The 24,956-nt window shown below is 41.6% G+C and overlaps 1 protein-coding gene across 9 annotated transcripts; it reads left to right on the top strand.

Moving 5' to 3' along the window:
• Positions 1-3,428: 3,428 nt before the first annotated feature.
• LOC139654090 (uncharacterized) lies at positions 3,429-24,849 on the top strand. 9 transcript variants are annotated; one of them, XM_071531117.1, is made up of 31 exons: positions 3,429-3,548; positions 4,903-4,950; positions 5,379-5,414; positions 6,154-6,216; positions 6,315-6,347; positions 6,998-7,072; positions 7,223-7,315; positions 7,421-7,450; positions 7,719-7,763; positions 8,743-8,793; positions 13,293-13,346; positions 13,761-13,802; positions 13,975-14,019; positions 14,787-14,828; positions 15,001-15,045; positions 15,251-15,283; positions 17,299-17,361; positions 17,478-17,525; positions 17,657-17,713; positions 18,783-18,836; positions 19,196-19,231; positions 19,447-19,491; positions 19,589-19,648; positions 19,998-20,045; positions 21,841-21,882; positions 22,058-22,117; positions 22,774-22,848; positions 23,078-23,110; positions 23,376-23,417; positions 23,978-24,034; positions 24,455-24,849. In XM_071531117.1, the coding sequence occupies exons 1-31, from the start codon at positions 3,482-3,484 to the stop codon at positions 24,457-24,459; spliced, it is 1,527 nt and encodes a 508-aa protein (XP_071387218.1). In that variant the 5' UTR covers positions 3,429-3,481; the 3' UTR covers positions 24,460-24,849. The 9 variants fall into 9 exon arrangements, with proteins under 9 accessions (XP_071387218.1, XP_071387217.1, XP_071387221.1 ...); XM_071531116.1 differs by having other exon boundaries at positions 19,444-19,491; XM_071531120.1 differs by lacking the exon at positions 17,657-17,713 and having other exon boundaries at positions 19,444-19,491.
• The last annotated feature ends 107 nt before the right edge of the window (positions 24,850-24,956 follow it).

Below are 24,956 nucleotides of genomic sequence, written 5' to 3'. Positions count from 1 at the left end.
CAGAAGTTGATACATACAGTTGAGTCAATGATATTTAATTTTTTAAAACTTATGAATCTACAGGCCATTTCACTAACAACAGGAAACTGGTGGTGTGTTTGTGTGGTCTTTGTTCCCGAACCTAATATCTAATGATCTACCAAGAACACATGGATGATTTTAGTGTCTATGTTCTCAACTCAACAGGCCAATCTCCCATAAACTTGGTGTATTCATCGTATTCCCATGATGTCACAAGCATTTCCACCAATATGATGCTTTACCATATATACAGCTCATTGGCTGTGTTTGTCATTTAATTATAATCACCTGTATCTTTATTAGAATCACCTATTATTTTCCTACCAAGATGGCCGTTTGGTGATGTAACACAATACTATAAATTCCTATAAGCTTAAGCCTTACCTAAACCTAATCCTCTCACCTTAATTAACCCTAAACCAAAATGCTAACCTACACAAGGGGCTACTTTAGGGTAACGACCGACAAAACATCCTCACTTTATAGGATTTTCCTCATCTTCCTCTCCTTGTGAGGACATTTGGTCCTCATGAGGATAGTAGAAGAACACACTCGTAAAAATAAGTAAAACTAAAAGTAAAACTTTTCACCCCGTGTTTTTCCTCTCTGTTTCAGTCTCACCTATAGGTGTTGGGACACACGGTGTTTCTGTGACTGACCACACTGAAGCAGCCGCTCCAGATGTCTCTCTCTCCACACATTGCATCCCCTGTTCTCTTACTATCCTCCGAGTAAATGAGCCAACACTGCACCACCTCCTCTCTTTTCCTCTCTCATCCATCAGCTCAGTCGCCTTGTCAAAGCTCGTCACGAAAATCCAACACACTCCACACGGGTTGGATCTGTTTTTTTTTTTTTTCTTAAACATGCGCAGAAGTAAATGTTTAGAGGTGAATCGTGGGTGATGGAGAGGACTCTTCCCCTTCATGACTCAGACGTGGGTTATGTTATTGTCTTCTGCTCAGTACCACCGTGGAAGACGATGTGGTGGTCTGCACGTGTGACTTCGGTTTGCTAAAAATAACTTTAAAAAAAACAAAAAACCCATAGCAAATATAGGTGGCTCTCCAATGAAATGTTTGCATTGAGTGCTGCGGCGTCTGCAGTTGAGACAGAAACTTCAACATCATGTTAAGAAAAGGTTGTTGCTCATCTCGGCCCTGGGACCCCCCACACTATCTATGAAGAAGACACTGGAGCTTGTGGTGCCAGCAGCGCCATGGGCCAATGCTTCGTGTTCACAGTCTCAACAGACAAAGCTAACGCACCAGAGAGAGAGAGAGAGACAGAGAGAGTGAGAGAGAGAGAGAGAGAGTGACAGCCTGTTTTGAAGGCACTCGATTACAATGTCCTTCTGTAGAAAACCATGGAAACTCCTTTACAATTTGTGTTTTAATAGAGGCGGCAGCATGGAGGATTATTTCTACTGTGGTGCACACGTTTCCACATTAAACATTTATTCTAGCATGTTTTTCACTCAGTTGTACAGTACCTGGCGGCGGTACTTCCCACCCCCCCTCCCCCAAAATGATGTCATATTTACTCTGCAATTTACGGTGCTTTTTTTATTTACGTGAATTGAACACATTCTGTTTGCTCGTTCTCATTCTTCTCCCCTTCTTGTTTTTAAGGAGGTGTAATGTTAGGCCTTTTTAGCAAAAACAGGTCTCTGTTATTAACGAGTATTGACACAGTTTTTTGGAAGTCGGTTGAGTCGCTCCACCTGTGAAAACTCAATTTTCTGCAAAAATAACACATCAAAATCATCTTTCTGTCTCCAGTTCATTTTGTGCCTGTTTATTTTTGAGCAGGGATTGTGTATTTGTGTTGGTGTGTATGTGCGTATACAATGAGAGAATGAGAAAGAGAGGGGTAAAGTGTGTGGCTATGTGTGTGTGTGTGTGTGTGTGAGTGTGTGTGTCAGAGTTTCCCCCACCATAACCCACCTAAAAGAATTTCATTAGTCTGGGTTTCAAATTAGTTTTAGTGTCCTGTGATGGTCAAAATACTGTTTCAGAGGCTTTTCCGCCCTGGCAAGAATAAAACTCTGGGTGAAACACTGGTGTGTGTGTGTGTGTGTGTGTGTGTGTGTGTGTGTCAGACAGACTCACTGGGTGTTTGCTCTGGGCAGCATCTTCAGCGCCGTCTTAACTCAGAAGAATTTCCTTCCTGGCTCTTAGTCTCCCTGAGAGACATTTGAATCAAAGCTTTCTCTGCTCTTTGTGTGTCTGCATCAACCAGCAGACATTTTGAAACATTTCCTACCCGAGATTTACTTCTGTGACAGAAGGCAGATGATCTACAATATCAGTCACCCAGTGAAAAAATCGTGGATAGATGCTGATAAATCACCTGCCCACACAGAATTCAAATTTGCTTTGTCAGTGTATAGGAACAAATACACTGCGGAAAAGTAGTGTTAGCTGAAATACAACCTGATTCTTACAAATCTCTAATTTTTTGTGTGCAACACGGTGAGCTGATGTGCTACTGAGTGATGATACCAGGCCCGCAAATGATCAATGAATTTTCAAGTGTAGGGGAAAGTGATTGATTGTGGTTGTAAGTGATAGAAAAAAAATCTTTGCCTGTGTTAGGAATCACTGACGATGATTTGTTCTTGCCTGGCATGCCACCATCAACACATACAGACACTCCTCATGCTTTAATGTGTCAACACTCATTCATTTTGTAAAGTTATTTCCAGTTCAAAGAACCTAGTTTGAAATCTGTGTCTTCGTCTTCTTTTGGCACTGCATGGGAAAGATCAAACGTAACAATGCCTGTTTTTGTTTTTACATGGCCGACTTTTTACTTTTACTAGAGTAGATTTTGTACACCAGTCATTTTACTTCTACTAAGCAAAGGGACAGCATTACTTTCAGCAGGATGTTTTGGTACTCTTTACACCATCAAAGACTACAGACTTTTCCATCCCATTTTGACACGTGCCAACGCCCTGTCCTGTTCCCACAAAGCTCCTTCCTTACCATCTAAAACCACGATCCCTTTCTTATAATATCTTCAATTCACTGTCCTGCTCCCCTCCACACACACGCACACACACACACACACACACACACACATCACGTTTTAGTGTTGATACGCTGACTCCGCTCTCCCCTATCAGCTCCCTGGTGTGTGTGCACTGTCTGTGGAAATGGACTAAAGTGGGCCTCTGCTCCTGCCTTTGCCCAAACAGAGCGGGGTGTGTTTGTGTGTGTGTGTGTGTGTGTGTGTGTGTGGTTGCCGAGGCTCTACAGATGCCCAGTTGCTGGGCAGAGGGCAGGACTGGCCTGGTGGGAGTGTATCAGAGAAAGAGAAAACCATATAAAAGACGAGTTCACACAACAGGGCCGTCCAGTTGTGCTGTAAGCCCCCGTCCATCTGTCCATCTGTCCAGCCGGTGTCTCTCTACTTGCCCGTCCCGCTCTGTTTTTCGAACCCGCTCTCCTCCACCATGCTGGGTCGAGCTCTACTCCAGACCTCGCTGGTCCTCTGGCTGGCTCAGCACACTCTGCAAGGCGGTAAGAGAAACATTGATATTATGTGTGTGACACAGAGAAAAGGCAAAGGGAGATGAGAAGATGATTAAGGAGATGTGATAGGTAGGATGAGAGGAAATGTGAAAGGAGACAGAACAAATGTGTTTTAGGCACAGAGGCTATACCACAGCAGATTGCAGTTTTGTATGGAATCACTCTCTACTTTTTTCAAGTTTGTTTGTTGAATTTGAGATCATAATTTTGTGAGATTTGACTCTTTCTTGATAACCACAGATTTGGTTATTTTTTGTTTCAGCATCAAAAGTACAGATTGTGATCATGATCATTTATGTTGACCGTATTGCAAAAAGTGTCTGATTTATTGACCTCTTCTGATATTTTTTAGAATTATTATTAGCATGTAAAATTATTATAATTTTATGGAATTTTATATTTTATATATTATTTACCTCTTTGTGTGAGTGCATTTAATTTTTCTTATTGTTGGGACAAAACTAACCATTGGGTTGAAAAGAAAATATTGCCACAAAATTCTCTTCTTTGACCTGATCAAACTAATATTTGATGTACAGTCTCGCTTGCATGAATATTTGATATTGATTTGTTAATTTTGTATTTATCATATTAGTGACAATTACAGTATAGTAAATTATGTTTGTAGCTCATATCACAATCTATGTTTTTCCTGGTGATCAATGCACATTCTAACTTAGTCAATTCATGATATGTTGTATGTCATTTTGGGTGACAAATTCAACTGATCGAAGAAATTAGACAAAAGCAAAATGAAAATAAGCTTCAATGTCAAAGCTCTGATGGATCAGCTTCTCAGTGACTCACTTTCATTTACGTGTTAAATATCCAATGCCTATGTCAGATCGAGGGAAAAAAAAATCCAGGACTACGTGGGCCTTGTTGCCTTGATCCCAGTGAGATGGATTTGCTCCAGCGTCAGTGATCCCGCCAAGTATCTGTTTATATGATCTGATGTCTTAGAATCAAAGCAAGGTGGCAGAGGCAGTCAAAATCTGACGACCCACCGTGAGAAAAGACTGTACAGCCTCCACACTGTCTCGCCATTTTGTCTTGTTCTCCATTTCCATCAATGGAGATCTGTTTCTCTCTCCTCCAGCTACCCAGTCACGACAGAGTATGCATCAAACATTAGTGAGATTTTTGCTACTCACCAATTTTAAGTCATTTCTGTCAGTTTCTCACCTTGTGAATATTAGCATTTTCTAAGAGGAAATGGTGAAGGCCTCAATGTTAGTGCCAACATGTGGTCAATATGTCGAACTCATCATCATTTTAAGGCACATTAATGTTGATATGTTATAATATGATTCGTGGAAATTAATTCATTTTAATTTTCCAGGGGTTAGACCTCAAAGTGGAGCCTTGGGAAGACTGCTGCCAAGCAGAGGTAACAAACACTTATTCACAGTGTGTGTGTGTGTGTGTGTGTGTGTGTGTGTGTGTGTGTGTGTGTGTATATGTGCTAGCTAACTTGCAAAATTGAATGACAGAGAAGGTTGTCAAACTCTGGTCAAAATGCAATGACTTCTTTTTTCATTCATTCATTACCAGCATTCACATTCATGGCGTTTGAATGTCAGCTAGGCTAACTAGCTAACCTATATAACTTGGTATGGCTAGATTGCATTTTCAGTAAGTAGCAACAGCACTAGGCTTCATATTATTAGCTACCTCCTCTCTTACCCTTAGCCTTATTATTTTTTACTGGAAACACATAGGTAAGAATTGGAAATGTTTGTTGTTGTCCTCATCCCTGTCCATGTCTGTGTCTGTATTTGTAAGTGTTTCTACACTTCTTTTTCCATTTTTCCTCAGGTGTTAGCCTTGGAATTGGAGGAGTAAAACCTGGAGGTCAGTGATTCTCTGTTTACCATGAAACCTAATGCTTAGCTAATATCTAATGGTTAACTTGATCACATTTCTACATTCACCTGAAAAAAAACTTAAGAATGGCACTGTCTTCTTGTCATCCAAATATTAGTTAGATAAAACTTCAGTGATCCCTGTGGGGAAACTGGGTTGTTGCATCAGCAATAGGATAGAGATAAGGATAAGACAAATAGAGTAGACAACTGAAGGCATTACAATAGATATGAACAGCCGAGCCTAATGAAATTTAATACAGCAAATAAAGATATAGCATCTTCGCTGACTGATTTACAGGTTAAAGCGGATGCACAAGTGTGCTATAAGTTAAAGACTTATGTTTAGAGTGTGCAGATGTACACCTATCATCTTGTAAAATATAAAGATATAGATTTACCGAAAAGAGTCTAGATGTTATGTACATACAGAACTAGCATGCATGGATTTGTGCAGAAATATATACCGGCTCATTTACAAAGATATATTCAGGACATATAGTAACATGGTGCAGAGTGCAGAACTGCAGATGTGCGATATCAGACCTTGTAAAATATACAGATGGACATACAGGCAGACATGAGTCCAGATGTGCAAATGTATATTGTTAGCATTTACAAATGGAGGTAGTATCCATCCATACATGCTTGCGTTTTAGACTTACTGTCTCTGATGAACATCACATGGCGTAATAAAATCTATAACCTTGCCTGTCATTTCTTCTCAGGTGTAGGAGCCCTGGGAGCGCTGGGGAGCCGAGGCTATGGAACGAAGGCCGGGAAGCTTGGAGGTACGTTCGTTGTACACATTGTGCATTGTGTACACGCACAATGATGATTACTTTCAAGGTTAAGTCATGTTGTTGTCTTTTCATTTTTTAAATCTCAGTTGGACGTTATCCGGGGGCTCAGCTTGGTGTAGGTAAGTTGCGTAAGAACAAATCTATATATCTAAAGCAGATTGCAGTTTAATTGTGCAAACATATGTTGCTCTGGAGAGAGAAAGTTGAATTAAACCTCAGTGGGTGGAGCCAAAGAACCAGTTTTTTGGAGTGCAGGTTAGCCAACTTGCGAACTTGAGTGGCAAAGAAGGAACAAAATATGAATAAAATATAAATGCCAATGACTTCTTTATTCATTCATTCATGACCATGGCATTCATGATGCTGGAAGATCAACAGCTAACTAACTAGCTAACCTAGATAGCTAGAGGCTAGTATGGCAAGTTTGAACTTGGATGGTCAGCTAGGCTAACTAGCTAACCAAGATAACTTATATGGCTCGATTGCATTTTTCAGTTAGTAGCAAGAGCGTTAGGTTTCATAATATTAACCACGTCCTCTCGTACCCCTCGACTTTGCCACTGGGCTTCAGTCTAATGTTACTTAACCAAAGAAATTAGTTCTTTGGTGCCATCCAGGTTTATCTCAACCAATGAAATTATTTCTGCCTCCTGAGCAGCTTTGCCTCCAAGAAATGATCTGTGTATCTAAATTGTGAATCATGATACTTGTATGCAGACTCTGCTGTTCAATAACATTGTGAAATGAGTTCCTCTCATCTGTTTCAAAGGGGGTTACAGAGGTCTAGGAGCAGCAGGCAGAGCAGGCCTGAAGCAAGGGGGATATGGAGCCCAGACAGGCTATGGTTCGTCATTTTCACTCATCAAACTCACTTCTTACAACTTGTTTCTGACTAACTTTCCTCAACTTTTATTGTACTGATTAGCACCATCTGAATGAGGAAATATCTGAAAGTAAAATATCAAACATTCATTCTCCTTTATTCTGATTGCAGGTGCCAGTCTTGGCACAGGAATGGGAATGGGACTGGGAACTGGACTTAATGGACTGGGACTGGGCTTGAACCATGGAGTAAAGCGTGGTGGAGGTAAGCTAGACATTTAAAAGAGAAGATCATCTACCATTTATTATTTAAAAATATGTAGAAATCTATCTAAAAGAAAATCAACTCTGTATTTTTATGACTTCTCAGTCTATGGCGGTGGCTTTGGCGTTCAGCCAGGTGAGTCTGGTCTGTTGTTTTGTTTACACAAATGAGAGTACACACAATGAATTACACTCCTCTTCAAGCCCTCTGCTTATTTGTTAGATTAATCTCAGCTAAGTTGCATTCTGTCATTGTCTGTAAACATGATAAATGGAGCAGATTGCTTCTCAACAAATAAATTACGTGGCCTTGCAATAGAGAAAAAAGCCCAGGCAGTGACGTAATCGTAGTGCTAGTCTGATTTAAAGACGTCCCCTGACCTTGCCTCTCGTCTTCTTTATAGGATATGGAGCTTTAGCCGGAGTTGGCTATCCTGGAGCCCGACCAGGTAAGTGACCACTCACATCTTACCTCAGGCCTCCCTCCCCCTTCTATTCAGCCTGTATTTGTATGCAGGAGAGTAATTTCTCCTCTCCCTTATCTCTCGAACTCATCGGACACACTGTCAGTCATAGTCAGACACTGCGGTTTGGTTTCATGCGTTCCACAAAAGATAATGTGATGCTGAGATCGTTTTAACCAACCAGGAAGCTGAGTTGTTTTGCGCAACCTTGATCAACAAGTCTTCCCATTCCAGACTACTTTATCTGATATAACCAGAGCTAGAAAGTAATTAAGTACATTTTACACTTAAGTACAATTTTCAGGTACTGGCACTTCACTTGAGTATTTCCATTTTGTGAGCCTTTATACTTATACTTTATACTGTATTATACCAATAATACATTTTAATAATAATAATAATAATAATAGTAATATTGTACTTTGTACTCCACTACATTTATCTGACAGCTGTAGTTACTTTACAGAATAAAGTTTTACCTGCAAAACATAAGCTCATAAAATATGTTGCAAATATGTTGGGTTTAAACTACCCAACAGTATAGGGAGTAGTTAGACCACCTGGACTACCTACGATATTAAAATACTTCTTACAGGTTAATGCATCAATAATTTAACACTCTGAAACCTTCGGAGTGTTCTTCAGATTGAGTACTTTTACTGTTGATACTTCTATACTTTTACTTAAGTATACTTTTGAATGCAGAACTTTTACTTTTAATTAAGCATTTTTCCATTATGGTATTGCTACTTTTACTTAAGTAAAGGATTTGAGTGTGTTTTCCACTACTGGATATATCCATATGTCTTATTCCACTGAACTGGCAGCTTGTCATCTAGCCATGTCCTTCAGCTTCAGGATGCCAGTCTTTGTATAAACTGCCTATAGGGCTTTGACCCAGGTCTCTCTGCCAGTCAGTATGTTGGAGGATTTCAGTGACAGTCCCCTCATCTGCCATCACTAGGAGTTGGAGCTGGCTATCCCACTGGACATGGGGCTAAGGGACCAAAACCTGGTAAAACCTTCACCTCAGCAACCCTGCTTGGTGTCCATGTCTGTTAGTCTGTCTGTGTCTTTGTCTTGGCTCTGTGTTGGGTGTGTGTGTAATCTCTGTGAGATCAGTGTCTTGTGATTCGCTGATGTCTACTTCATGTTGGTCTGTTTGCATGAAATCACGTCTATCAAGTGTTATCTCCAGCTGCCTCTCCTATCTCGTCTGTTTTATGTTTGTGTGTACAGGAGTGTGTGCACATGCTTATGTGTGGGTGTGTTTGTGGATCATTGTCTCATCTGCACTGCATGCGGCATGAGTTCCCCAAACCTTATTACCATGGCTTGAGTCTGAGAACATCTGAGTAAATCAGTGTGTTAATGTGTGTTGAGTAATCAGTGTTGTTGTTTGCAGGGTTTGGTGCCAGAGCCGATGGGGCTACTGGGCTCACTGCAAAAAAAACATCCATCTGAGCAAGTCATTTAGTTTATTGAGTCTTAAAACTTTATTCCTCTGCCAGTTAATTCCACTTGTTTCTAAGTGAAATCTTGCAATTCATCTTGGTTTAAGAATCTTCTTGAATCAAGTGACATTATCTTGATACTAGCGATCCACCATATTTCAAGACATTGTCACTTGTGTTAAAAAAATTCTCATTACAGGTAAACCTGCATTGGAAAAAAGTGGAATCATCTCACCCCATTGTCAGATTTCACTTGTTTTAAGGAAACCAAGAGTTTAAGACTAATCAATATAAGACTAAATGAGCTGTTCAGATGGATATTTTTGCAGTGTAGGTTTTTGAACCCAAACCTCTGCATCTCTGTCCTGTCTGTGTCCTCTGTCTCAGTGTCTGGGTGACAGTGGGATACACTGTCACCCAGTGCACCCAGTGCAGTTACAGTGCATCCGATGCATGCTTCATGTCACATAACCAATATAAATGATGTGTGAATTCAGGTATTGTGAATTCTATGTTGGATTTTTGTGTGTAGTGGGCAATGGGACTTAAGATGTTGGTAAGCAGATGAGTAGCTGGGTGAAACACTTTATGAATACATTTATTATCCTTTACAGTTTTAAGACAGTGCCTTCAGTTATTGCGTGTTGTGTGTGATGTCCTGCTTTCATTTTGGGCCATAATTATGATTACATGTGTCTGAATCTTGATTGAGCTATTCTAGTTGTTTGAATCAACTAAGCAACTTGTTATCTGCAGTGATATGTCATTTAAGGCAGAGATTCCAGTATTTATTTGTTAGTTTTAGCAAACCTTATGAATAACCAATGAAAAAATGGGAAATTGATCGCAGACCAGGGACTCATTTTTTTCACTAAAGTACTTTACCCCTATCCAAGAGCACCCAAGGCTTTTGAATGCCCGAAGCGCTCCAGTTACCTTTTTTCTTCAATTATGAATAACCATTGTGGTCTCCAGGATATGGTGGTGGAGCTAGAGGACCCAATGGACAGGGCACTAAACCATTCAAAGCGGGTAAAACATCTTTATTGTACACTTTTTTCCATACTTCCACAGCATTTAATGGAATTAGTCAGTTTTACTGACAATTGCAAGTACATGCTGTGGCCATTACATATTGTAGGTAACTATAAATATGTTTTATCAGTGTTTCACTGAGGGTCTCCTGACCTCAGTTTTGCTCGTGAAGTCTGTGTCTCTGTCTGTCATTGTCCATCAGTTGGCTTTGAGACACACTGATGCTGACCGAGTTGGGTGGTGTCTTTGTCCTGTGTGCTGTAACGTTGATATATTTTATTAACGCATGCCATTTCAAGAATTTGTGATGGCATCATTTTGTTTCAGTGTGTTTTTTACATGTGGAGTTTGCTCATGTCAGTGCTCCTACATGAAAAGTACTTTTTGAGAAGTACTTTTTGTGTGGGTCCGTCTGTTGTGACTCTCTCTGTCTGTGACTTTAATGGCTTTAGTTTTGTGTTGTCTCTTTTGTTGTTGTCTCTGTAATTATGGTGATGATTCTGCCCGTTGAAACAGGGCTAATTTCAGGCCATAATGGATGCTGTCTCATCAGTGTTGCATGTTGATGTACTTGCCTTTTAGTGTTGTTAATTGTCTGTTGGATGATGTGTTATATTGCATTGAATGCTCTGATACACACATCCACATCAGTGACTTTTCTTTGATTATATGTAGAGACAAATATTTTGTTGAGTGTGTTGTTGATCTACATAGAAGCACTGGTATCTCTGGGCCATCTAGAAGTCATGATGAATGCATGATGATATTTCTCTGCCAGGTGTGTCTGCAGCAGATTTGAGTGGATCTGCGAGGGCCACTCTGGGCCAAGGTGTTCAGGATCTAAAAGGAGTGAAAAGCAGAGCGCTCGGTACTCCTGCTGGAAGAGGGGTCAAAACTCTCGGACCTGTAATGCCTGGAGTGATGGGAAGTCTTGGTGCAGCTGCTTCTCAACTACAGGCAGGTTTTGCACCTGGTGTACCTTCTTCTGGAATACAGGTTAAAAGTCTTGATCCAGTGGTTAGGTCACAGGGGGCAACAAGTCTTGGACCCACAATACCTGTTGATAAACAGAGCAAGAGTCTTGGTCTCGTTGTTTCAGCAGCACAGGGAGGAGAAAGTTACGGGCCTGCTGTCTCGCGAAGTACGGGAGCCGCAAGCTATGGAGCCACACAAGGAGCTGTAAGTCTGAGACCGCAGATGCCTGTTGGTGAAGACAACAGCAGTCTGGGTCTGGGTCCTGCCTCTACTCAAGTACAGGATTCCAGAGGCTATGGATCATCTCTTCCACAGAATCAGGGAGCCCAAAACTATGGACATGCTAGTGATGTGTCAGATGGAACCGATATGAAATACCTTGGGTTTTTGGCTTCAGAAGCACAGAGGGCTCAAAGTTTTGGGCCTCAGGTAGCTGCTGGTAAGGAGAGCAGACGTCTCGGTCCTGCGACTCCGCAAGTACAGGGAACCAAAAACTATCGACTGCCTCAAGGTGCCAGAAGCTACGGATTCTCTCTTCCACACAGTCAGGGAACCAGAAACTATTTATCTGCTGTATCAGATGTGCAGGGAGTCAGAGACCTTCAGCCTTTGGCTGCTGAGACACATGGGCTGAGAAGCCTTGGGCCTCAGGTACCTGTTGGTCAAGAAAGCCGTAGTCTCGGTCACGCAACTCTTCAACCACAGGGCGTCGAAAGTTATGGACCAGTGACACCAGATGGAAAGGAAACCAAGAGTTTAAGCACTTTCTCAGCAGGAGGACAGGCATTTAAAGGTTACGTTCCTTATGGACCGGAAGCAAGAAGCCTTTCCCATGCTGAACCTGATGTCACAGGGTCACAAAGTCTCGGCCTCCTAATGCAGAATGGGAAGAATACCCAGGCAGCAAATAAGGGTAAAGTTTTTACTTTTCTTTCCCATCTGAAGGTCTTTGTTTATTTCACGATTGTCATGTTTGGGGAGAGGTGTGTTGTCTCATTCCATAGTCCACTCTGGAGACTTATATTTGTCTCATTACTTTCACTCTCCATCTGTTATCCCACTGTCTGTTTACAATTGGGATGAAGATCATTTTTGTTTGCCTCTTAATTTCTCTTCCTCAATGTCTTTGCAAAGTGACCTCTCTTTGTATGCAGCACATACAAATGTGTGTTTTCACGAGACACCTCTGAGGTATCTATTTGTTTTCTGCCTTGCTTTTATAGAGCTTCTAACTAATAAGTCCCAGTTTTATGGAAGTTGATCCTCTGCGTGACGGCACCTGTCTTAACTCTGTAACCCAAAAATACTGACATTGCTTGGATCTATGATCCTGCAATGTTTAACTTGGTTAACTTGCTTATTTGTATGGATTGATATGTATAGGTTTAATGACTTTTATGTTTTTTATATACAGTATATAATCAGCTGATTATCTGATTGAAGTACAGTATCTGATTGCATGTGGGTGACATTTAGGAAGTAGTGATGGAGCAGGATCCCCCATTGATCAAGATGTTAAAAGCAATGGTAAAATGTCCAGCTGCATTCCTGTCTGTCATTAGTCTTGTGTTTAGCTTTTTGTGTATTTGTCTCTACATCCGTCTTGGGATCCATCAAGCATTTCTGCGGTTATCGAGTACATGCTGCTGTGCCATGGATCATGTCATCCATCAGAACATCAATCCACATACTAATTTCAGCTTCTACTCATAAAATAATCCTAGGTTTGTTTTATTAGAGCCTGGGTCACAGTTTAAAGCAAAACACTGTGTTACATTGCTGGTGTATTCTTTTGCATGTATCTGTTGTACCTGGGACAACACAACATGGGTGTCGATGCGCTCCAGATGTTTTCTGCATGACACTGCATGTTTCAATGCAACATTTCCAGAAACATTAGGATTAGATTTAAGTATGTAATCCTTTATAGTTGCTATATTGTGCACAGCAGAGCCATTACCAATGTGCATTTATTTTGTCACTCTATTATCACACTTTATGAAACTACAGCTCATTTTCACGCCTTAATAATCACTGTTATGGTCTGCAGGATTTGTCCCAGGAGCTGGCGGTGTTCCCTACGGACAGGGTCCTAATAGCAATGGTAAACCTCCATTTTCCAACATCTCAATGTCTGGATCTGTCAAATTTAAACTGTGTAGCAGGAAGGTGGGATAACTGCTAAACGTGAGTCAAGAACACATGTAGTTTGAGATAAAGTTTTTGAGTAACAGCCATCATGGTGGCTCTCTAGGCCATGGTTCAGCAGTAGAGGTTAAGGGCTTAATACTGCACACTATGTATTCACACAGCAAGCAGTGCTGTATGACAGATGGCAATGCATGTTGCTGAATGTCCTGAATGGATTTCTCTGATAGTCAATATTTTTTTCCCAGATTTCATTAGATTACATGACATTACATGTCATTTAGCAGACGCTTTTGTCCAAATTTCTTATACAGACGCAGTTAGCACTCTTTCAGCTGAGCCACTGACTAATCACTGTTGTGGTCTCCAGGATTTGCGAACGGAGCTGGAGTGACCAGCGGTGCTAGAAACGGTAAAGCCTCTTCCTGGATGTGTGCTCTGCTTGGCATGCTGAATGGTGTCCTTGTGTAGTTTCACCTTTGCATGGATGGAGTATCACAACAGTCATCCAGACTCAATCATTGTGAAAATGAAGCCTCTGACAGATCCTTAATGAGAGCAGTAATCAGTGTTCTGGTCTCTAGGATATGGTCCAGTGAATGGAGCTCCTAATGGAGGAGGGTTCAACGGTAAACGGCTGCCTGCATGTCTCTCTCTGTGTCTGTGCTGCTGCATATGAAACTGTTTGTCATTTGCAAAGTCAAAGGCAGTTTGGATGTTATAAATCAACTAAACCACACTTTTTAAACGATACATATGATTAAAGCACTCTGGCATGACTGTAACATAATGGGATTGAACATGTTGGAAAAACTATTGACTAATCCACAGTCGTCACACATAAGTTACATTATTGATTGGTATTGAATAACCTCGGATCCTATGTAATGGACGAAGTGCAGCAGGGCCCTCAGCTGCTAAAACCAATGGTAAACATCCATGCATCTACTCTATTCTTTAAATTTATCACACAGCAAATAGTGTTGTATGATGTATGCTGATGCAGGTGATTGAATTTTGTGAATGGTATTCTCTGATGGTGGGCATACTGTATTTGTCCTGCATTTGGAAGAGGTTGGAAACCGTGATCAAGGACATATTGTTAATAGTATTGAGTCTGAGCCACTTAGTATTGTATGGTAATAGGATATAGGATATATAGATTATAGGATATGGTAATAAGGCTGGAGGTCCCAACGATGCTAACAGCGACAACGGTAAACCTTTGCCAGCCTGTTCGTATCCCACACTCTGTCTCTGTCGTGATATGAAATCAGCATTCTGATTATTCTTGTTATAAGTAGAGCTAAAGATTCTTGCAGTGTAGTTTTAAAACAGCTGTGTGTTCACCATGATATTTTGACACACTGTGATAAGCAGTGTTTGTGGTCTCCAGGTCATGGTCCAGGAGCTGGAGTGACCAGCGGTGCTAGAAACGGTAAAGCCTCTTCCTGGATGTGTGCTGTGCTTGGCATGCTGAATGGTGCTCTTGTGTAGTTTCACCTTTGCATGGATGGAGTATCACAACAGTCATCCAGACTCAATCATTGTGAAAATGAAGCCTCTGACAGATCCTTAATGAGAGCAGTAATCAGTGTTCTGGTCTCTAGGATATGGTCCAGTGAATGGAGCTCCTCATGGAGGAGGGGTCAACGGTAAACGGCTGCCTGCATGTCTCTCTCTGTGTCTGTGCTGGTGCATATAAAACTCTGAAAAGCGATACATATGATCAAAGCATTTTGGCATGCCTGTAACATAATGGGAGCATGTTGAAAAACCATTGACTAATCTACAGTCTTCACACATGAGTTAGGCTATTGATTGGTATTGAATAACCTTGGTCTCCATGTTGTGGTTCAGGTGCAGCAGGGCCTTCAGCTGCTAACAGCAATGGTAAGCACCTGCTAGTCTCTCAGCCAGTTTCTACGTGTTCCTATTTCTGTCAATGTAACTGTATTCTGTAATAATACAAATTTATGTTGAAGCTGAAAGTCTACCAACCAGGTGCAAATCTAATGCATTTGTTCAAATGTCTATAAGAGTAATAGGAGTAGCTGTGATCTTTGAGTTCTGGTTCAGCAACTGAGGTACTAAATGGACCTGGTGATAAAAATAATAAAACATTGCTCTGTGTTACAGACATTATCAGTTTGAATCTGCATGTGTATTCATTGGACACTGTGGGAATGCTTAGGATTTGTATTGTGTTGGTTGGTCATGTTGTTATGTTTTACCAATCAGTGTTGTTGGTCTTCAGGATAAGGTCCAGCAGTTGGAAACCTCTCTGGTGCTAAAATTATTGGTAAATCCATATCTGTTTTGACTCAAATGAGCATCAGTTGCCAGCAGAAATCATATTGCTATATCAAAAGCTGATGATAGAATTTTGAAACATTTTGCATGCTTGTGTTACTCTCCAAATCTTTGATCTGGCCAAATTATTCAGCAGTCGTTTACAGTGTTGGGTACCAGGCTGTGATCCAGCAGGTACTGGAGGGCTCTCAGGGGCAAAATACAGTGATACACCTCTTCAACTTACCAACTTGCTATTATGCTTGTCATGAAGCCTTGTTTTTTTGTGTCTATGTCAAAATGGCATGCTATTTGGTAACAGCACGTGTGTGAGCAGAGAAAGCTGATAACTTGGAAAGAGCATGACAACTCTTTACCTCGCTAAATGTGAATGTTGGCTGGTTAACAACAACAGGTGTTTTTTTCAATTACTGGCTTGTGATTGTGATTTAACTGTAGGAAGACCTTCAGTTGCTAAAAGCAGAGATAAACCTCTGTTCATCTGCCAAACCACATCCTGAGAGACACTTTTGTCCTACAAAACATGCATCTTCTGCTCCGTATTTTTATCTGAAGTTGAGATCTAATATCATTCATAACCTTATTTATACCATTATGTATATATATAACCCAATGTTTGGATTCTTGGAGTAGAAAAAAAATATGTTTATATCATGAGGAAGCTTGGATCCTCCTCCAGGACCTAATACCTTAAGTTGTGCATTATTGTGGCTCATATATGCTTATGGTTGATTCAGCTGATAATCAATTCAAAGGAAATTTTAAACTTCTGCCAGCGTGTCTGTGTCAATTTGTTTCTTTATCTTAATGTTACCAGAGTTGATTTGGGATGGTTAATGCTGTAGCATGTATAGCTATATTATAGGTACAGAAGGCCAAAGTACATCTGGTGCAGTTTGTTTGGTTTCTTGGTACTCAGTAAAAAATGTTGTGGTTTCCAGGAAGTGGTGCTGATGCTACCCACAAAACTTATCTCTGCGTCTCTGTGTCTCTTTGTCTGTTTGACTCGTCACGTGTGGAGCGTGTTTCAGGTCGCAACACACTGTTCAATAGTTACCCGTCTGGAGGTTTAGAATCTGGCCTTGTGGTTTTTAGGAATCGACCCGCCCAAAGGAAAGGGCACTAAAGCATCCATAATAGATATAGAAATCCGTGGCGTGTCTCTTTGTTCCCCTTTAATCTGCACGTGTCAAACACTCTTCGTCTACAGCAACCACTTTGTGTCTATGGAGACTGCATGAAGTGGGAAATTATGCCCCACGTCAATCATGTGTCAGTCTCGGTGCTTCAGTGATTTAGTTTCATATCCTAAGAGCGTACTTTTGACTCTGTGTTTGACTGCTGACTGACAACGAGGGTGAAGCGTGACTCGATTTAAACCCGATTCTCACTTTTGTCTTCCTACTAAAGCCGGCTTTGTTCCTGTTGTATCTGCTCAGGCTCTGAGCCAGGAGCAGTATTGCGTGATGGGTGCCCGTGTTTTCTCTCCGTACTGGTCCGTACCGGTATTATGTGATAAATCCAGGGATTGTGTCCCTCGGGCTCACGGCCAATCACAGGTGATTATGCTGAGGTTGTGCTGACTTATTTCACAGGCTATATTGGCGGAGCAGGAAACTACCTTGGAGCAAGCCTGGGCGCTGGGGGCTATGGAGCAGGTAATGTTGGACACTGACAGATAGCACATAAAAACTAACAGTCTGTGTTAGCTGAGTGGGACATTGATGTAGATTTACGCAGCCTGTGGTAAAATACTGCCATGCCCCGCCCACAGGTTTGGGACAGGGAGGATACCTGGGTGGTGCAGCGGGAAAACACGGAGGTGAGCATTTGCATTTTCCTTCCTTTTTTCTTTTGTTTATGCTGAAAGTTTTACACTCTCATTTCTCCCCTGATTCTCTCCCTCTTTTTTTTTTTTTTTTTTTTTTTTTAAAAACCTTAAAAAAATCTCAGCTGCTGCTGCTCTCGGACAGGGTGTTTATCCCCAAGGTGTTGCAGGAAAGTTAGCTGGTGAGGCTCTTAAATAATTCTCTCCCGGTCCCTCGGTCTACCCTTATCCTTTTATCAACCTTTTCTCCTTTACCCTCTGCTCCCACTCTTGCTTAAAAGTGATGTTGAACTTTGGTGGTACCTTGGGTTGTGTAGCTTCCTGGCCATCATATAACCCTAAAATCAGCATTGTATAGCCATTGTATTGCAAAACAGGTCTCAAAATCACACTTCTAGCACATAAACGAATGTGAACAAAGCAGATTCTGACAATATATAAAAAAAACTAGTCATTCTGTTGAATTGTTTTTAAGTGAATCGTTTTCTTTATGCTATTAAACCTTTCAGTTTGAGCAAGTGTAACACCGAAATCAGGTCGAAGGAAACAAAGAAAATAATATGTTTATCAATAATGTAAATGTAAATGTAATGTAATGTAAATAGGTGAAAAAAGGTCAGAGACAGGACTTTGACAAAGCAGATTCTGTCAATATATGAGTCTCTCACTTTTTTCCGCCTATTAGTTCAACATCACTTTAAAGGCCTCCTCCACTGACCTCATGACCCCATTCAAATGTATAAGCTCATCTGAAAACACGCCCTCAAAAAGAGACGCAGGGTTTTCTCCTCCAGATACACTGAAATAAAACGAGCTCTAAAGTGCAGAAGGAGATTCAAGGCGAGAGTCACTGCTGCTCATGTTTCAGTGGGCAGGAATCAGATGTTACTCCTACTTTGCATTGTAAACTAATTAATTTGCTTGCAAGGCTTGCTTGAAAAAAATGACAAAATTTGTTTTTGAGCTCACTGGAGGGAGTGCTTTCATATCTTCCTTTCCTTAAACTGGTGAATAACCGATATAGTATTCTTCAAAGTTGGATGCAACAACAATTTATTCCATAAATCTCTTTCTTCCTGTAAATCTCTGTCTCTTGCTTTGTCGGTATGGAAGCCAATGCATGGAAATCAGTCTCTTATTGTACTTTTACACCCTAGCATGCTTCATATTTGTTCCTGGACAACTTTTCTCATTGTAAACGAATACAAAAGTTGGGTGTGTGCCCCATGTTTTGAATTGGTGTTATCACAGGCTACGGTGACGGAGCAGCAGGATACGCAGGCGCCGGGGCAGGAAATGGCTTCGGTAAGCGGCCATTTATCAGAACATGGAGAGAAACTCACAATCTATTGGGACTGTTGACACTTAAAGCACATGATCAAACTGAGTACAGTGCAAGTAAACTGATATCCTAAAGTAGAGGATCCTTTAAATAGAAACAAGGCAGTCAACAAGCACTTAGGAGAAGGAAGGACAGAAGCAAAACCTTAACCTTGAAACATGAGCCGGTGTAGATATGAATGGACTCACCGGGGATTAGCGGCCCTCAATACTCAATGCTGCTTGATGTCAGAGGCAATCTGCATCAAGGTTGTCACTGACAGGAGGAATCATCTTCAGTGAAGACAGGCTGATCCTTTGTTTCCTCTCTGTTCCCACTGCAGGTGGAGACGCAGCTGCAAAAGCACTTATGTCTGCAGGTATTTGGGTGTCGGCATGACGACCGTCCGCCTGCATGCATGCATCCCGTCCCCTCTCTTCTAAATATTTCCTTATCTCTAGGTGCAAACAGAAATCTCAAACGCAGCGCTGACCCGCTGGAGTGGAGAAGCCTTGTGTTGCATCAAGCTCTGATGTTCGTTTTGAAATGTGATTATCGGTGAAATATTTGAACACGCGCCTCTCCTCTCAGCAGGTTATGGGAATGGTTACAGCGCCGGTACCAACGGTTATGGAGCTGGTGAGTGCTGTCTAAAAAACCCAAGGCAAGCTCAGTCTACTAACAAACTCACCCACTTACATACATAATTATAATGCTAATTAGAGTTATGTTTCAGGGCTTGGGTACCCTGCAGAGTTAGCTGATGGTGCTGGGAGCAAAGCAGTGAGGAGCGAAGGTAACGATTCTGCCGAGTTATAACCTTCCTGAACCCATAACAGGTCATAACACTAATCCATAGCTGCTTAACCTTTGACATGTGACAGCTAAACAAAGAGAGACCGACAGGAAAATACAATTCCACTGCCGAGCACGTCCAGTGTGTTAGTTTATCCACTGGGTGTAGCTATTGTCTCCGATTTATAGAGGCTGACTCGTCCAGTCTGCTGGTTTTCTGATCTTCTCCTCCTGCAGCTTCTTTTCACACTGTTTCCGTGGGTGTTTTTTTTTGGGTGTTTTTTCCTATGGATCAGTTGATAGATCAACACTGTCTGACCCGTAGGTTTATGTTGGTCTGATTTTTCCAGGCCTCGGTGCAGCAGGGAGCTACGCTGGACAGGGCCATCCGGTGTATGGTAAGAGAGTCAAGCATGGAGCAGAATTAGGGGGGGACAGCTACATGTTGCTCTGCCTCTGACACTGTAGTGAATAAACCAGCACAGGGGAAATATAATATGTGTAAAAGGATGGAAGGAACTACTCACCTTCATGTTTTTTATGTGTGAGGGGTGATGGAGCATCCCCCCCCCCCCCCCCCCCCCCCCCCCCCCCCCCCCCCACCGTTTACCACACAGCTACTCCCACTTGTTTCTGGTGACACCTCATACACAGCTAGTCCAGTCATATCACATGATATGATGGCTATTTCAGCACGCTCATATTTCACTACGATTCTTTGTCTATGAATTCAATTCTAGTAAACTGCAAGACCAAAACATAGCTGTGTGTGTTTAAGTGCTGTGCTTCTTCCTCACCACTACGGCTTTAATTTGTCACCACTTCTAAAACTTTTCGAGGAGGTGATTGTCCTCCCACTAGCACCCGGTATGTGTCATGGTATCATATCTTCATATTCAAACATAAAGAAAGCGGTTCACTTAGAAACAATTCAGCAACACGACTAGTTTTTTTAATATACTGTCAGAATCTGTTTTGTTCGTGTTCGTTTATGTGCTAGAAGTGTGATTTTGAGACCTGAATGGAGAGAGAAAAAAACGCAATTCTCCCATCGTCACCAAACAGAAACAGATAACAGAGAATTGCTGATTTTGGGGTTATATCATGGCCAGAAATATGAAAGCATTTCTGACAAGGTATCAAGTCTTCCATCTGCTTGCCCTGACTCATCTGACCGCCTCTGTTGTTGTCTAACCTCTTCCTCACTCCTCCCTGTGTAACCCTCCATCCTCCTTCATGCAGTATCCTGTATATGTCTGTAGGGGGCGCTGGCTCTGGTCCTGGTGGCGCTCTGGCCTACGGGACGCAGGCCCTGCTGGTCGTCCCGGCGGGGCAGGGGGCTGATGGGAAGTTGGGTGGGTTTGCTGGGGCCATGGGCCTGGGAACTGACTCTGGCCTGGGTAAATACATACATGGGCTGGAGTGGCGGTTCTCAACATGAGGCCTGGGAATCCCTGGGAGGTCGTCAGGAAAATAAATTGAACGAATAGTTTCATTTTACTGGAATTTGATGTATTGAGAGGACAGTACAGGCGTCATAGGTTTCACTTTCTTTGCTATCATCACCTCTTCTGTTAAAAGTAACAATCGTCAACAGCAAAATGATCATGGTTTGTAGGCTGAATCTCAAATGGGGGTCCCTGGCCAGATGCATAATTTGGTGGTTTACTGATATGAAAACGTTTGAGAAGCCCCGTGGCTAGGGAGGAAAAACCAGACGAGACAGAGAGAGACAGAGGGGAAATACAGAGAATAGAAAGAGACGGGAGAACAGAACTGAAAACAGACAGGTGTGAAATGCAGCTGACAATTGAGAAGTGAACCGATGGATAAACATAGCATGAGCAAACTAGAAGGAACAGCCCAAATCACCGCCAACGCTCAACAACTCTCCAACTTGCAAAGCTGCAGCCTCCGTAACAGTTTGCTTGAATGAAAAACATTTAGTGGCGGAAATCCCAGATTCGGATCATCACTAACATCTAATCAAATCTGTCTAATCAAATCTAAATCTTCCCACCAAATTTCAGTTAAATCCTAAAGTTTTTGAGATATCTTGCTAATAAACTGACACACAGACAGTGGTGACAGTGGAGAATATGGGTCTATGCCTCCAATTCAGGGAGGAGAGCTTTGTCTACACACATTTGCTTTTGATCATTGGAGACTGAAGCGCCTCATGTCTTGTTTCAGGAGCGCTCGGTGCAGGAATGGAACCAACCGGCGGTAAATTCGGTGAGCAGTTCTGACACACATGGCCTCACTTTTCTGTCACACACTTAGTCAGGCTTCTGTCTGCGTGGTTTTTCATCCATGAGTCAGACGCTGAACAGTGAACTATCGCACATGTAGGTGAAAGAGCAGAGAGGAAGGGAAATGAGTCAATCTAACCGTGTGACTTTTCCTACAGGTGGAGGAGCCGGTCAGCTTCCTTATGCTGGCGCTCCAGTGATTCCTACTGGACTGGATGGTAAGAGCTGTGTGTGTGCATCTGTGTGTGTGTGTGTGTGTGTGTGTGTGCGCATGTCTATGTTTGTGCATGTACAGTTCATGTGCGTGCCTGTGTGTCTGTGCATGATAACATGCGTTTGTGATCATCTGGATTACAATCAAGGATGTAGAGAAGAGTAAAACCGCAAAACCCAGTTTTTTATTTGCAGAATTAGTGTTTTACCCACTTGTATTTGTGTTTTACCCACTTTATATACACAGTACACATCATAATAAGTCATATCAAACCCATGTTTATGACCCAATATTTATGACCCAAGTTATATGAAGATAGGATTTTAAAGGTGCGTCAAGTCAGGCCCTTAATCACTGTTACGGTCTAAAAAGGCTTCACAACGCCCAGATTATGAAACAATAAATGAAAACTACAGCCTCCAACCTTACACCCTCAATGAGAACAAGGAAAAACTCCCATTAAAAATGAAATGAATGAAGAAATGAATTAATTTCTGACAATATAATTGATTTTTTTCTTGATATTGGTGGTGGTTTGCTTTCTGAAGAGTAGTTTACCCTCTTTTTTCCTCACCGCCGCACCACCGATTACAAGCTATAACCGATATAGAAATAGTTTGGTGTGATTAAACTCAAATGTACCATTTATCCTTCTCTCAGGCGATGGCGGCTACCCGTACGACGCTCAGCACCTCAGCCTGGGGGCTGATGCTGACAAAACCGCCAACAAATACGGTGAGAATGAGTGAGCGTGCGTGTGTGAGAAGGTGTGAAAAGCTTGCGTGTGACGGAAACGGCTGTCTAACCGCGACTTGTCTCTTTGGGCCTGTTAAAACCTGGCCATCTCTCTGGGTTCCCAAGCTTATGGACTGGAGACTGATGGGAAAGCTAATTGCAAAAATGGTACATGTTTATGTCCCATGTCCCATGTGTGCATGTGTTTACTTGGTGTGTGTCGTTTCAGGAGGCGGAGCAGGATATGGAGCTCAGCAAACAGGTGATCCCTCATGCAGTCACACACACAAACACACACACACACACACACACGTAAGAATCCCTGCATACCACGCATAAACCTCCAACTGCCTTTTCTAACACCAGTACATCACATTTCAATGCACATTGTAGGTTAATAGCATGAGGAATTACTCTATGTGTGTGTGGTGCAAGTGTGTGTGTGTCTTGCATAATGGTCTTGTGTGTTTCTGACGTCTTTCCTGCCCTGTTTTATAACGTAACTCTGCTTTTATGTGGCTGCCAAGGCTACGCTGGACAGCTAGGCGCGGGTCAAGAGGCCTATGCCGGTAAGCAATAAACACCCGGACTTCCTCCATTCATGTCCCACTTTCACCCACTTCTCTCTTTCTGGTGGCCTATCAGTCATGTTGCACAACATTTACAATAAGGTGTGTAGTATGCTGTACACACCCATACACACACACACACACACATTTTGCTGTACTGCAAAATTACTTTCAAATCTATTTGTTATGTTGATTTTGTATGTGATCTGGCCAAAGTTCATATCAAGTTCTATCATAGTTAGTTAGTCTTAGTTTTGTAACTTTTATCCTCAGTAAAACAAAGGAGGTGAATCTATTTTTGGAAAATAATCTATGGTCTGAAAGTGTAAAATTTCCTTTTACACTTTCAGACCATGGACTTTTACTTAGAATGCATTTCGGATCATTTGTCACTCAAAAAGTGCAGCAAACGACAGGAGAGTGTCGGTGTGGATAGAGTGTTAACTGACTGTATATCTAGAAATAAAAGTCAACATCCAACCTTCTGACCTCATTAGTTTACTGCTGCTGTTCCTCCCTGAGCATATTTGTAATGCCTAACTGGGTTGATCCTGTCACAGCAGGGCAGGGTGGCAAATACGGCGGAGTGAACGGCCTCCTTGGAAAGGGATACAAAGGTGAGAGGACGAGGGTTTACCCCTGGTGCATGAGTCACTCCATGATGTACGCTGCAAAAGAGACTCATATAATATAGTACTGGGTCTTAAAATCTGGTGTGTCATTAAAAAATTGGCAAATTCTGCCAGTGGGGTTTAGAGTAACTTCCCTTGTTTCCAAAGCAAATCAACTTGTTTTAAGAATTTCCTTGAATCAAGAGTCATTTTCTTGATACAGCTGAACTTATCTCACCCTTCCCATCGGAAGAAACTTTCACATGATTTTATGAGACTAACTGACTTGTTAAGATGGGCATTTTTTGTAGTGCATTGTGATTGTGCTACCATTGCATTCATTTTGTCTGTCACGTGTTACTGCTCAGTCGAATGCATCATTTTCTTTTCTCATTCTGTCTCATTATTTTTCCTGTCTATAACCAGGCTAATTCAACTGACCTGGACTTCCTCAAGTGGATCCATTTTCTATTTCCATAATGTGTTCATTGTAATGTGTTTTTAAAGCTTCTTTTTTTTTTTTTTTTTTTTTCCACTCCATTTTTGTCCGGTTGTGTTATGTTTTGTTTTGTCTTTTTATTTTTCAAGGTCCTTGTCTTGTGTCTCTGTGTGTTTCCTGTCTGTTAGTGGAGGTTTGTTACCCGTGTGTGTCTGACATGTTGATCCACAACCTGCCAAAACCTGCCGGTCTCCTCATTCTGCCAATGTTGAAAAATGAATGATGAATGTAAAGTAGATATGCAAGAAGTGCAAGAAAATTGTGTCTATGTTTAAAAATAAATATTAAAATGGGTAATAAACAGTTTGAAGCAAATAAATTATCTGTCAAATAAAGTTTCTGAGTCAAAACGTTGCGTATAATGTTTACCTTCACACATTGTTCTCTTTAGTAACGTCATGAAAGCCTCATCCGTACACAGGAAGTTTT

This window comes from Centroberyx affinis, unplaced genomic scaffold (genome assembly GCF_046629955.1).
Source record: "Centroberyx affinis isolate AG114_WGS23_722 - 3 ecotype Tasmania unplaced genomic scaffold, CSIRO-AGI_Caff_v1 ptg002033l_1, whole genome shotgun sequence".
NCBI lineage: Eukaryota > Metazoa > Chordata > Actinopteri > Beryciformes > Berycidae > Centroberyx > Centroberyx affinis.
The sequence above is the reverse complement of the archived record's forward strand: the minus strand, read 5'-3'. Positions and strand labels throughout refer to the sequence as shown.

What these genes read in the sequence shown, in the direction of transcription:
- LOC139654090 (XM_071531116.1), top strand. Translation starts at nt 3,482, where the DNA reads ATGCTGGGTCGAGCTCTACTCCAGACCTCGCTGGTCCTCTGGCTGGCT. An exon ending in ACAGGGCCATCCGGTGTATG is followed by an intron (nt 20,046 to 21,840) that starts GTAAGAGAGTCA and finishes GTCTTGTTTCAG; the next exon opens with GAGCGCTCGGTGCAGGAATG. An exon ending in GATTCCTACTGGACTGGATG is followed by an intron (nt 22,118 to 22,773) that starts GTAAGAGCTGTG and finishes TCCTTCTCTCAG; the next exon opens with GCGATGGCGGCTACCCGTAC.